Source organism: Moschus berezovskii, chromosome X (genome assembly GCF_049115385.1).
Source record: "Moschus berezovskii isolate FMDL1 chromosome X, NW_MosBer_1.0, whole genome shotgun sequence".
Lineage (NCBI taxonomy): Eukaryota > Metazoa > Chordata > Mammalia > Artiodactyla > Moschidae > Moschus > Moschus berezovskii.
This window is the reverse complement of record NC_142488.1, coordinates 75,524,730-75,538,649: the sequence shown is the minus strand read 5'-3', so window position 1 is coordinate 75,538,649 and position 13,920 is coordinate 75,524,730. Positions and strand designations below refer to the sequence as shown.

Below are 13,920 nucleotides of genomic sequence, written 5' to 3'. Positions count from 1 at the left end.
AATGAATTCTCCTTCTCCAGAGGCCAAGAATCCTGGCGACTTTCATGTTTCAGCAACAACCTTTCATAACTGTCTGTTTAGATTTTAGATTTCCAGTTTCTTCCTGTTCAGGCTTGGAACTTTGTATGCTTCTAGGTACTTATTCTTTCTTCTAGGTTGTCCAGTTTGTCTTCTATTGTCTATATCTCTGTGCTATTTCTCCTCCATCATTTCTTAATTTGTTTATTAGTGTTCTCTCATTTTTTCCTTAATGAGTCTAAAGGCTTGTCAAATTTAACATTTCAAAAAACTGTTTTCTCTTCCCTTTTTTGGTCTCTATTTTACTTATTTCTTCTGTAATTTGTATTATTTCCTTCCTTTTGTTCTCTTTGTGTTTATTTTTATTTTTCTAATTCCTATACGTGGTAGCTTAGCATATTTTTTGTTTTCTTTGTTATTTCAGATTTCTGTTTTTTTAAGTGGGACTATAAACTTTCTTCTTAGAACTGTTTTTACTACACTCGATAGATTTTGAAGAGTTATGCTTTCATTTTCATTTATCTCAAATATATTATGATTTCCTCTTTGATTTCTTCATTGACACATTTGATTTTAGTAGTATTTTTTTTATACTCCATCTGTTTGTCTTTGCCCATTTTCTCCCTCTAATTGATATATGCTTTATAACATTTTTGTCAGAAAAGATGCTTGTTATAATTTCTATCCTCTTAGCATTTGTTGAAAGTTGTTTTGTGATCTATCATGATCTATTTTGGATAATGTTTCATGTGCTCTTTAAAAGAATGCAAGTACTGTTGGTTGGTCCCCCAAGAAATATATTAAGCCCAACTGGTCAATTTTTAAATTTAAGACAAGTGTTGACTTACTGATTTTATGTCTGGATGATTTGTCCATTGATATTAGTGGGGTGTTAAAGTCCCCAAATATTATTGTACTATGCTAATTTCTCCCTATATTTCTGTTAATATTTCCATTGTATATTAGGTGCACATATGTTTATAAATATTATATCCTCTTCTTGTATTGATACATATATCATTACTAAAACAATTCTTAGTCTTTTGTTTTAGACTGTTTTAAAGTCATTTTGACATGCATCTTGCTACCCTAGCTTTCTTTTCATTTCCATTTTCACAGAATATCTCTTCCCACACCTCACTTTCATTCTGTGCCTGTCTTTACTTCTGAAGTGAGTTTCTTTTAAGCAGCATATAGATTTATTTTTTGTGTTTTATTCAATCAACCACCCCGATGTCTTTTGATTGGAGCAAATAGTCCATTCACTTATAAAGTGACTATTGATAGGCATGCATTACTGTGTTTTTTGTGGGTTTTTTTTTTTTGCGTGTTTTCTGGTCATTACTGTGGTACTTCTCCATTATTTTCTTCTTTATTTAGTCTTTTCCTTTCAAACTATGATGATTTTCGTTAGTGTGATCTTCTATTTCTTTCTCTCTAGCTTTTGTGTATATATTGAAGGTTTTTCATTTGTGGTTACAATGGAGTTCATATGCATTGACCTTTCACCATATTTTGCTTGTTTAATCCAATATTTCTGTTAGAACACACTCTAAAAGATCTACAATTGGTACTCCCCGTTCTACGTTTTGTGATCTTGATATTATTTTTACATATTCACATCTACCCCTTAATTGTTTATTGTAATCATAATCAATTTTACAATTTTGTCTTAACATTTGCACTAGCTTATTTAAGTTGTTGATTCACAGTTCAGTTCAGTTCAGTGGTTCAGTCGTGTCTGACTCTTTGTGACCCCATGAACCACAGCATGCCAGGCCTCCCTGTCCATCACTAACTCCTGGATTTCATGCAAATTCATGACCATTGACTTGGTGATGCCATCCATACATCTCATTCTCTGTCATCACCTTCTCCTCCCGTTCCCAACCCCACCTAGCATCAGAGCCTTTTCCAGTGAGGCAACTCGTCGCATGAGTTGGCCAAAGGATTGGAGTTTCAGCTTTAGCATCAGTCCTTCCAATGAATACACTGGGCTGATCTCCTTTAGAATGGATTGGTTGGATCTCCTTGCAGTCCAAGGGACTATCAAGAGTCTTCTCCAGCACCACAGTTCAGAAACATCAATTCTTCGGTGCAGTTTTCTTCACAGCCCAACTCTCACATCCATACAGGACCACAGGAAAAACCATAGCATTGACTAGACGGACATTGGTTGGCAATGTAATGTCTCTGCTTTTTAATATGCTATCAAGTTGGGTCATAAATTTCCTTCCAAGGAGTAAGCGTCTTTTAATTTCATGGCTGCAATCAGCATTCTCAGTGATTTTGGATTCTAAAAAATAAAGTCTGATACTGTTTCCACTGTTTCTCCATCTATGTGCGATGAATTGATGGGACCAGATGCCATAATCTTAGTTTTCTGAATGTTGAGCTTCATGCCAACCTTTTCACTCTCCTCTTTCACTTTCATCAAGAGGCTTTTGAGTTCCTCTTCACTTTCTGCCATAAGGGTGGTGTCATCTGCATATCTGAGGTTGTTGCTATCTCTCCCGGCAATCTTGATTCCAGTTTGTGCTTCTTCCAGCCCAGCGTTCCACATGATGTACTCTGCATATAAGTTAAATAAGCAGGGTGAAAATATACAACCTTGACGTACTCCTTTTCCTATTTGGAACCAGTCTGTTGTTCCATGTCCAGTTCTAACTGTTGTTTCCTGACCTGCATACAGGTTTTTCAGGAGCCAGGTCAGGTGGTCTGGTATTCCCATCTCTTTCAGAATTTTCCACAGCTTATTGTGATCCACACTGTCAAAGGCTCTGCCATAGTCAATGAAGCAGAAATAGATGTTTTACTGGAACTCTTTTGCTTTTTACATGATATAGCCAATGTTTTCAATTTGATCTCTGGTGCCTCTGCCTTTTCTAAAACCAGCTTGAACATCTGGACGTTCACAGTTCACGTATTGCTGAAGCCTGGCTTGGAGAATTTTGAGCATGACTTTACTTGCGTGTGAGATAAGTGCAATTGTGCGGTGGTAGCTTGAGCATTCTTTGGCATTTCCTTTCTTTTGGATTGGAATGAAAACTGACCTTTTCCAGTCCTGTGGCCACTGCTGAGTTTTCCAAATTTGCTGGCATACTGAGTGCAGCACTTTCACAGCATCATCTTTCAAAATTTGAAATAGCTCAACTGGAATTCCGTCACCTCCACTAGCTTTGATTGTAGTGATGCTTTCTAAGGCCCACTTGACTTCACATTCCAAGATTTCTGGCTTTAGGTGAGTGATCACACCTTCGTGATTATCTTGGTCATGAAGATCTTTTTTGTACAGTTCTTCTGTGTATTCTTGCCACCTCTTCTTAATATCTTCTGTTTCTGTTAGGTCCATACTATTTCTTTCCTTTATTGAGTCCATCTGTGTTTGAAATATTCCCTTGGTATCTCTAATTTTCTTGAAGAGCTCTCTAGTCTTTTCTATGCTGTTTTTTCCTCTATTTCTTTGCATTGATCGCTGAGGAAAGCTTTCTTATCTCTCCTTGCTCTTCTTTGGAACTCTGCATTCAGATGCTTACATCTTTCCTTTTCTCCTTTGCTTTTCTCTTCTCTTCTTTACACAACTATCTGTAATGCCTCCTCAGGCAGCCATTTTGCTCTTTTGGATTTCTTTTCCATGGGGATGGTCTTGATCCCTGTCTCCTGTACAATGTCACGAACCTCTGTCCATAGTTTATCAGGCACTCTGTCTATCAGATCTAGTCCCTTACATCTATTTCTCACTTCCACTGTATAAGGGATTTGATTTAGGTCATACCTGAATGGTCTAGTGGTTTTCCCTAATTTTGTCAATTTAAGTCTGAGTTTGGCAATAAGGAGTTCATTATCTGAGCCACAGTCAGCTCCTGGTTTTGTTTTTGCTAACGGTATAGAGCTTCTCTATCTTTGGCTGCAAAGAATATAATCAATCTTATTTTGGTGTTGACCATCTGGTGATTCACAGCCTTCACTATATATTTTTCTTGACCTGTGGGATTTTTCCTTTCCTTTAATTCCTTATTTAATGTCACCTTTACTTTTTTGAATTATTTTTTTTATTGAAGGATAATTGCTTTATAGAATTTTGTTGTTTTCTGTCAAACCTCAACATGAATCAGCCATAGATATACATGTATCCTCTCCCTTTTGAAACTCCCTCCCATCTCCCTCCCCATCCCACCACTCTAGGTTGATACTTTTTATCTAAATGAAGTAAGACCCTTTAACACTTTTTTGTAATGTTGGTTAAATATTGATTAGCTCTTTATGTCTTTGGTTGTTGCAGAAGGTCTTTTATGTTTTCTTCCACTCTTCATAATAACCTTCTTGGATAGAGTGTGCTAGATTGAAAGCTTTTCCTTTCAGCACTTTAATTATATCATGCCACTCCCATGTGCTCTGCAATTTTATGCTGAAAAATAAGTTGATCGCCTTATAGGAGTTCCCTTGTATGTGACTCTCTTTTTCTCTTGCTGTCTTTTCTCTTTAAGTTGTACCATTTTAATTATATGCCTTGGTGTGGGTTTCTTTTGGGTCATCTTGTTTGGAAATGCTTTGCCTCCTGTAGCTGGATATTTCCTTCTTCAGATGTGGGAAATATTTATCCGTAATTTAATCAAATATATTTCTGACCACTTTATTTCCCTCTTTTCCTTCTGGATCCCCTTTAATGTAAATATTAGTACTTTTGATGTTGTCCCAAAGAACTAGCCTTATGCTTTAAAATGTGCTTTTCTTTTTTATTTCCTTCTGATTGCATGGTTTCTATTATTCTTTCAGATCACCTATGTCTTCTGTATCACCTAATCTACTATTAATTCTTTCTAATGTACTTTTCACTTCACTTATTGTATTCTTCATTTCTGATTGGTTAGTTTTTATACTTTTTAGTTCTTTGTTAATTATCGCTGGGATTTCTATTTTGTTCCATTGATCCATATTTCAGTCTTTGTGCCAGTGCCATACTGTCTTGATGACAGTAGCTCTATAATATAGTCTGAAGTGAGGCAGGTTGAGTCCTCCAGTTCCATTCTTCTTCCTCAAGATTGCTTTAGCTATTCGAGGTTTTTTTGTATTTTCATACAAATTGTGAAATTATTTGTTCTAGTTCTCTGAAAAATACTGTTGGTAGCTTGATAAGGACTGCATTGAATCTATAGATTGCTTTGGGTAGTATACTCATTTTCATTATATTGATTCTTCCGATCCATAAACATGGTTTATTTCTCCATTTATTTGTGTCATCTTTGATTTCTTTCAAAATTGTTTTATAGTTTTCTACATATACATATACATACATATATATATATATATATATAGTTCTTTTGTTTACTTAGGTAGGTTTATTTCTAAGTATTTTATTCTTTTCATTGCAATGGTGAATGGAATTGTCTACTTGCATTCTCTTTCTGTTTTCTCATTGTTAGTGCATAAGATTACAAGGGATTTCTCTGTATTAGTTTTATATCCTGAAACTTTACTATATTCATTGATTGGCTCTGGTAATTTTTTGGTGGTATCTTTAGAGTTTTCTATGAAAATGTTCATATCATCTGCAAACAGTGAGAGTTTTACTTCTTTTGCAATCTGGATTCTTTTTATTTCTTTTTCTTCTCTGATTGCTGTGTCTAAAACTTCCAAAACTATGTTGAATAACAGGGGTGAGAGTGGGCACCCTTGTCTTGTTCCTGACTTTAGCAGAAATGCTTTCAATAATTCATCATTGAGGATAAAGTTTCCTGTGGGTTTATCATATATGGCTTTTATTATGTTGAGGTATATTCCTTCTTTGCCTGCTTTCTGGAGGTTCTTTTTTTTTAATCATAAATGGATGTTTAATTTTGTCAATGGCTTTCTCTGAATCTATTGAGATAATCATATGGTTTTTATCTATCAATTTATTAATGTGGTGCATTACATTGATTGATATGCAGATATTAATGAATCCTTGCATCCTTGGGATAAAGCACACTTGGTCATGATTTATGATCTTTTTAATATGTTGTTGGATTTTTTTTGGTAGAACTTTGTTGAGGATTTTTGCATATATGCTCATCAGTAATATTGGCCTGTAGTATTCTTTTTTTTTGTGACATTTTTGTCTGGTTTTGCTACTAGGGTGATGGTGGCATCATAGAATGAGTTTGGCAGTTTACTCTGAGATTTTTTGGAAGAGTTTGAGTAGGATCAATATTAGCTTGGTGATGGTGGCCTCATAGAATGAGTTTGGCAGTTTACTTTACTCGGAAATTTTCTGGAAGAATTTGAGAAGGATAGGTGTTCACTCTTCTCTAAAGTTTTGGTAGAATTACCCTGTAAAGCCATCTGGTTCTGGGCTTTTGTTTCTTGGAAGATTTTTGATTACAGTTTTGATATTCAGGTTTCTGATGGGTCTGTGAAGATTTTCTATTTCTTCCTGGTTCAGTTTTGGAAGGTTATACTTTTCTAAGAATTTGCCCATTTCTTCCAAGTTGTCTATTTTACTGGCATACAGTTGCTGATAGTCGTCTCTTATGATCCTTTGTATTTCTGTATTGCCTGTTGTGATTTCTCCAATTTCATTTCTAATTTTTTTGATTTGATTCTTCTCCCTTTTTCCCTTGATGAGTGTGGCTAATGGTTTGTCCATTTTATTTACCTTCTCAAAGAACCAGCTTTCAGTTTTGTTAATTTTTTATTATAGTCTCCTCTGTTTCTTTTTCATTTATTTCTGCCCCGGTTTTTATCATTTATTTCCTTCTGCTAACTCTGGGGTTCTTCATTTCTTCATTTTCTAGTTGCTTTAGGTGTAAAGTTAGGTTCTTTATTTGATTTTTCTCTTGCTTCTTAAGTTAATCGTGTATTGCTATGACCCTTCCCCTTAGCACTTCTTTTACTGAATCCTACAGGTTTCAGTTGTCGTGTTTGCACTTTCATTTGTTTCTATGCATATTTTGATTTATTTTTTTATTTCTTCTGGTATTTATTGGTTATTTCAAATCGCTTTGTTTAGACTTCATATGGTTGCATTTTTAATAGTTTTTTTTTTCTTGTAGTCGACATCTAATCTTACCACTTTGTGATCAGAAAAGATGCTTGCAATGATTTCAATTATTTTGAATTTACCAAGGCTAGATTTATGGCACAGGATGTGATCTATCCTGGAGAATGTTCCTTGTGCACTTGAGAAAGAGATGAAATTCATTGTTTTGAGGTGAAATTCCCTATAGATATACAATTAGGTCTAACTGGTACATTTTATATTTTAAAGTTTGTGTTTCCTTTCTAATTTTCTGCTTGGTTGATATACCTATAGCTGTGAGTGGGGTATTAAAGTCTCCCACTATTATTATGTTACTGTTAATTTCCTCTTTTATACTTGTTAGCATTTGCATTACATATTGCAGGGTTCCTATGTTGGGTACACATATATTTATAATTATTGTATCTTCATCTTGGATTGATCCTTTGATCATTATGTAGTGTCCTTCTTTGTCTCTTCTCATAGCCTTTATTTTAAAATCTATTTTATCTGATATGAGTATTGCTACTCCTGCTTTCTTTTGGTCACCATTTGCATGAAATCTCTTTTTCCAGCCCTTCACTTTCAGTCTGCATGTGTCCCTTGTTTTGTGGTGGGTCTCTTGCAGACAGCATATATAGGGGTCTTGTTTATGTATTCTTGCTGTGAAAACTGGTTATCCACTTTTAAAAAGAATGAAACTAGGACAATTTCTAACACAAGACACAAAAATCAACTCAAAATGCCTTAAAGATCTAAATGTAAGACCAGAAAGTATAAAACTCCTAGAGAAAAACATAGGCAAAACACTCTGACGTAAGTCACAGCAGGATCCCCTATGACCCATCTCCCAGAATAATGGAAGTGAAAGCAAAAATAGACAAGTGTGACCTAATTAAACTTAAAAGCTTCTGCACAACGAAGGAAACTATAAGCAAGGTGAACAAACAGCCTTCAGAATGGGAGAATATAATAGCAAATGAAGCAACTAACAAAGAATTAATCAGATAAATATATAAGCAGATCATGCGGCTCAATTTCAGAAAAATAAACGACCCAATCAAAAATTGGCCAAAGAACTAAATAGACACTTCTCCCAAGAAGATACACAGATGTCTAACAAACCCACCAATAGATGTTCAACTTCACTCATTATTAGAGAAATGCAAATCAAAACCACAGTGAGGTACCATCTCTCCCCACTCAGAATGGCTGCTATCAAAAAGTCTACAAACAATAAATGCTGGAGAGGGTGTGGAGAAAAGGGAACCCTCTTACGCTGTTGGTGGGAATGCAAACTAGTACAGCCACTATGGAGAACAGTGTGGAGATTCCTCAAAAAAACTGGCAATAGAACTGCCATATGACCCAGAAATCCCACTGCTGGACATACACAATGAGGAAACCAGAATTGAAAGAGACACGTGTATCCCAATGTTCATTTCAGCACTGTTTACAAAAGCTAGAATATGGAAGCAAACTAGATGTCCATTGACAAACAAATGCATAAGAAAGTCGTAGTACATAAATACAATGGAATATTACTCAGTATTTAAAAGATGCATTAGAATCCATTCTAATGAGGTGGATGAAACTGGAACCTATTTTACAGAGTGAAGTAAGTCAGAAAGAGAAACACCAATACAGTATATTAACACATATATATGGAATTAAATGATGGTAACGATGACCCTTTCTTTGGGATTGGAATGAAGACTGACCTTTTCTAGTCCTGTGGTCACTGCTGAGGCCACAGGACTGGAAAAGGTCAGTATCCATTCCAATCCCAAAAAAAGGCAATGCCAAAGAATGCTCAAACTACCACACAATTGCACTCATCTCACACGCTAGTAAAGTCATGCTCAAAATTCTCCAAGCCAGGCTTCAGCAATATGTAAACTGTGAACTCCCAGATGTTCAAGCAGGTTTTAGAAAAGGCAGAGGAACCAGAGATCAAATTGCCAACATCCGCTGGATCATGGAGAAAGCAAGAGAGTTCCAGAAAAACATCTATTTCTGCTTCATTGACTATGCCAAAGCCTTTGACTGTGTGGCTCACAATAAACTGTGGAACATTCTGAAAGAGATGGGAATTCCAGACCACCTGACCTGCCTCTTGAGAAACCTGTATGCAGGTCAGGAAGCAACAGTCAGAACTGGACATGGAACAACAGACTGGTTCCAAATAGGAAAAGGAGTACGTCAAGCCTGTATATTGTCACCTTGCTTATTTAACTTATATGCAGAGTACATCATGTGGAACACTGGGCTGGAAGAAGCACAAGCTGGAATCAAGATTGCTGGGAGAAATATCAACAACTTCAGATATGCAGATGACACTACCCTTATGGCAGAAAGTGAAGAAGAACTCAAAAGCCTCTTGATGAAAGTGAAAGAGGAGAGTGAAAAGGTTGGCTTGAAGCTCAACATTCAGAAAACAAAGATCATGGCATCTGGTCCCATCACTTCATGGAAAATAGATGGAAAAACAGTGGGAAAATGTTAGAATTTATCTTTTTGGGCTCCAAAATCACTGCAGATACTGATTGCAGCCATGAAATTAAAAGACGCTTACTCCCACTGCAGTATTCTTGCCTAGAAAATCTCACGGATGGAGGAGCCTGGTTGGCTGCAGTCCGTGAGGTCGCTAAGGGTCGGACACGAGTGAGCGACTTCACTTTCACTTTTCACTTTCACACACTGGAGAAGGAAATGGCAACCCACTCCATTGTTCTTGCCTGGAGAATCCCAGGGACGGGGGAGCCTGGTGGGCTTCCATCTATGGGGTCACACAGAGTCGGACACGACTGAAGTGGCTTAGCAGCAGCAGCAGTAGCAGCAGTACTCCTTGGAAGGAAAGTTATGACCAACCTAGATAGCATATTAAAAAGCAGAGACATTACTTTGCCAACCAAGATCCGTCTAGTCAAGGCTATGGTTTTTCCCGTGGTCATGTATGGATGTGAGAGTTGGACTGTGAAGAAAGCTGATCACCGAAGAATTGTGGTGTTGGAGAAGTCTCTTGAGAGTCCCTTGTACTGCAAGGAGATCCAACCAGTCCATTCTAAAGGAGATCAGTCCTGGGTGTTCATTGGAAGGACTGATGCTAAAGCTGAAACTGCAATACTTTGGCCACCTCATGTGACGAGTTGAGTCACTGGAAAAGTCTCTGATGCTGGGAACGGTTGGGGGCAGGAGGAGAAGGGTACAACAGAGAATGAGATGGCTGGATGGCATCACCAACTCTGTGGACATGAGTTTGAGTGAACTCCGGGAGTTGGTGATGGACAGGGAGGCCTGGCGTGCTGTGATTCATGGGGTCGTGGAGAGTCGGACATGACTGAGCGACTGAACTGAACTGAACTGAACTGAACGATCACCCTACATGTGAGACAGCAAAAGAGATATAGATGTAAAGAACAGGCTTTTGGACTCTGTGGAGAAGACGAGGGTGGGATGATTTGAAAGGATAGCATTGAAACATGTATATTACCATATGTGAAACAGATCGCCAGTCCAGGTTCAATGCATGAGACAGGGCACATTGGGCCAGTGTATTGGGACGTCCCTGAGAGATGGGATAGGGAGGTAGGTGGGAGAGGGATTCAGGATGGGGGACACATATGCACCCATGGCTGAGTCATGTCAATATATTGCAAAAACCACTACAGTACATTAAAGTAATTAGCCTCTAAGTAAAATAAATTAATTAATTTAAACAATTTATTCCAAGGGTTAAATAAAATAAAATTCCTCTTACAAAACAACATTGAAGTGGAGGAGAATGTGAAAAGGGTACATACTTTGGACTTAACCACATATGGTTGAAACTGAGCTCTGCCACGTACTAGCTTTGTGATTATCAGCAAAGCTGAAATACTCTGTACCTCTGTTTAACAATCTGCAAAATGGAAATTTTGAAAATTCCATTTTCCCAGAAATTCGGTAAGAAATAAATTAGTTTACATGAGAGATAGAAGATGGATAATTTCAAGAGATCTAATGTACAACATTGTGATTAGAATTAACAATATGGTATTATATACTTAAAAGTAAAGAGAATTGATCCTAAAAGTTCTCACTGCCAAAACAGAAATGATAATTATGACATTATAGAGCTGTTAACATTATTGTTGATAATTATATTGTAATATATAAGTGCATCAAATCAACACTTTGTACATTTCAAACTTACACAGCATAAAAATGTGCATGTTTCAATTTATTCCCCATTGTGAACACTGGTTGAAGGCCAATTCTTACTCCATAATTCTCCATGAACACTTCAACTTTAGATGAGTTTATTATGTTGATTTGATTCAGTAATTTATTTCTTTAATTCTTCTTTCCTTTTCTCTTCAAAAGAAAGTCCCAAAATGCTTAAAATTTTATGAGCCTAATAGAAGAGAGAAAATGCTGCTACCTATTTGCCTATCAAATTATATTGAATTTAACTGCAAAAGCATATTGGAAGCTTGTGGCTCCTGTGGCCATCATTGGTTGCCACTTATTATTCCCTATTAAAAGTACCCTGTACTTATTTGTTTATTTATTTATCTATTCATGTGTGTTACACAGATAGTTATAATCCCACCTACTTCCTCAAAAGATCTCAGGGGTGATCTTATGATCAAAGTCAAGGTAGAATTATTACAGGGTAATGGAAAGAAAAAAAAAAAGTTACTAAGAAGGAAAAGGACATTCCACTTCACAGGCATTTTTCACATCTATTTTTCTCCCTATCTTTTTTCTTTCTTTCCTTCTTGTTCTACCACATTTCTTTAGCCCCTACTGATAATGCCTGATCTCCCAGCACCTCGAAACAAAGGTAGATTCTCAGTGCTGCATTACAGTGTTAAATTTAGAAAGGAAAAAAAAAATGAAGAAGGCTGAGGTGAAACTGAAGGAGGCATCATTTAATAAGCAAAAGGTACAATAGGTAGCATTATAAAAATTAGAATTTAACCTCACCACAACAAAAAATGGAGATACTAAATGTTTCCTGAAATGAGGTTTTGATCTGTAATAATTTTCTAATTTCAATGTACAAGTTAGAGGTAGGATTAAGCCTCCTTTTGTGTGTGCGTGTGTGCTACATTGCTTCAGTTGTGTCTGACTCTGTGTGACACTGTGAACAGCAGTCTTCCAGGCTCCACTGTCCATGGAATTCTGCAGGAAAAAATACTGGAGTGGGTTGCTGTGACCTCCTCCAGGAGATCTTCCTGACCCAGGGATCGAACACCATGTCTTTTATATCTCCTGCATTGGCAGGTGAGTTCTTTACCGCTGAGCCACCAGGGAAGCCCCCTTCTTTTGTAGTAACTGCTTATAATCAAAGTATACATATTATTCTCTCCTTTCCTTCAGTCCTCCTCTCTCAAATTCCAGAATAAGTCAATGAGAGTCACCTGCCTTGGATTCCTAAAGACACTCACCTGTATGAGAATTAAGATCATTAGGCTCTGATTCAGTTCCATTTTGGCTTCCTTTTCCCTGAAGAGTGTTCATGGCTATAAGCTTCATCTTCTGCAGCTTCATTGCTTCAGCCATTGCTGCAGCTGTTACACCTAAAACCAGAACCATTCCTTTTAAAACAGGGATCATTTCTTAATGTAATTGAAAACAGGATACATTTAACAGGCCTATACTACACATCATAAGCCAAAAGGAAACCTGAGTCTGATCTATGAACAATATCCTTTCAAAAATTAATTTTCTACTCTTCTAATAACTTCATAGTACAATGGACAAGTTGAAATCTGAAAAAAGCATTAAATATGGTTCTGATTTTCAATTCAAAACAGAAAAAGCATTGAGGATAACATGAAAAACTTGGGGAAATACCAAAACTCTTGCTAATGTCTTCCGGTGTCTATTAAAGAGCTCTGGATAGTTGTTTAAGACAGAACTCACCATGCACTAAAAACCCATCTAAGACAACACTGTCAGAAGAAGCACTCTGAAATACTAGAGAGGATGACTTTCTAGGGAATACCCTTGTTGACCCTTCTGCTGAAGAATGGGCTATTTTGCCTCAAAAGTTACCTTAGAAAAAAAGAATAAAGGGGAGGAAACACTAAAGTAGTCATCATACTTTTACTGGTCTTCTTCTTATATGCTGAGGGAAAAAAAAGAAAACATAGCAGATCACTGCAGAAAGTGTGCCAGCCCTTACAGTATAATTACATTTTTATTAGTATAAAGCAATTTTTACAATGCTTATGTAAGCTCACCTATATTTATACACAAACCTCCACACAGAAATACCACACACATTTCTATACCCATGTGAACCCATAAATACAGACACATGTGCATATTATATTCACACATCAGATTTGCCAGTTTAGAAAGAATGTGTGCATATTGAGGAATGGAATAACGTGTGCTAACCCCTTCTTATAAGAACATCAGAATCACAGTTAGCTGCTAAACAACCATTCACAAAAAGACACTGAAATGTATCAAAATGATACCCTACATCCAAATAAAAACCCACAACGATATGGGAAAAGGGACACAATCATGATAAAATCAAATACCATACCTCCCATGTGGAAGAATCACAAAGTGGAAAACAAATATACCACAAAAGTTCTCCCACTGGAGTAAAGGTTCTGAGATCCACTTCAGGCTTTCCAGCATGAGGATCTGGCAACAGGCAGAGGAGACCCCAGAACATCTGGCTTTGAAGGCTAGCAGTGTTTGCCTGCAGGAATTACACAGGACTGGGGGAAATAAGGACCCATGTATACCAGGACCCAGAGAAACGAAGCAGTGACCCCATAAGAAACTGGGCAAGACATACTGGCTGGTATTGGAGGGTCTTTCATGTGGTGGTAGGGCTGGAGACCACTGTGGGGGCAAAGACACTTGCAGTAACAATTATAGTGGGCACTCATTGG

General features: G+C 37.0%; 1 protein-coding gene across 1 annotated transcript in view; it reads right to left on the bottom strand.

Annotated features, from left to right (window-relative positions):
- The window catches only part of DACH2 (dachshund family transcription factor 2), an 858,509-nt gene that overhangs the window by 346,595 nt on the left and 497,994 nt on the right, over positions 1–13,920 (bottom strand). Inside the window, exon 4 of the mRNA XM_055393325.2 lies at positions 12,451–12,582. Coding sequence (XP_055249300.2) covers positions 12,451–12,582 — 132 coding nt within the window. The remainder of the gene's footprint in view (positions 1–12,450; positions 12,583–13,920) is intronic.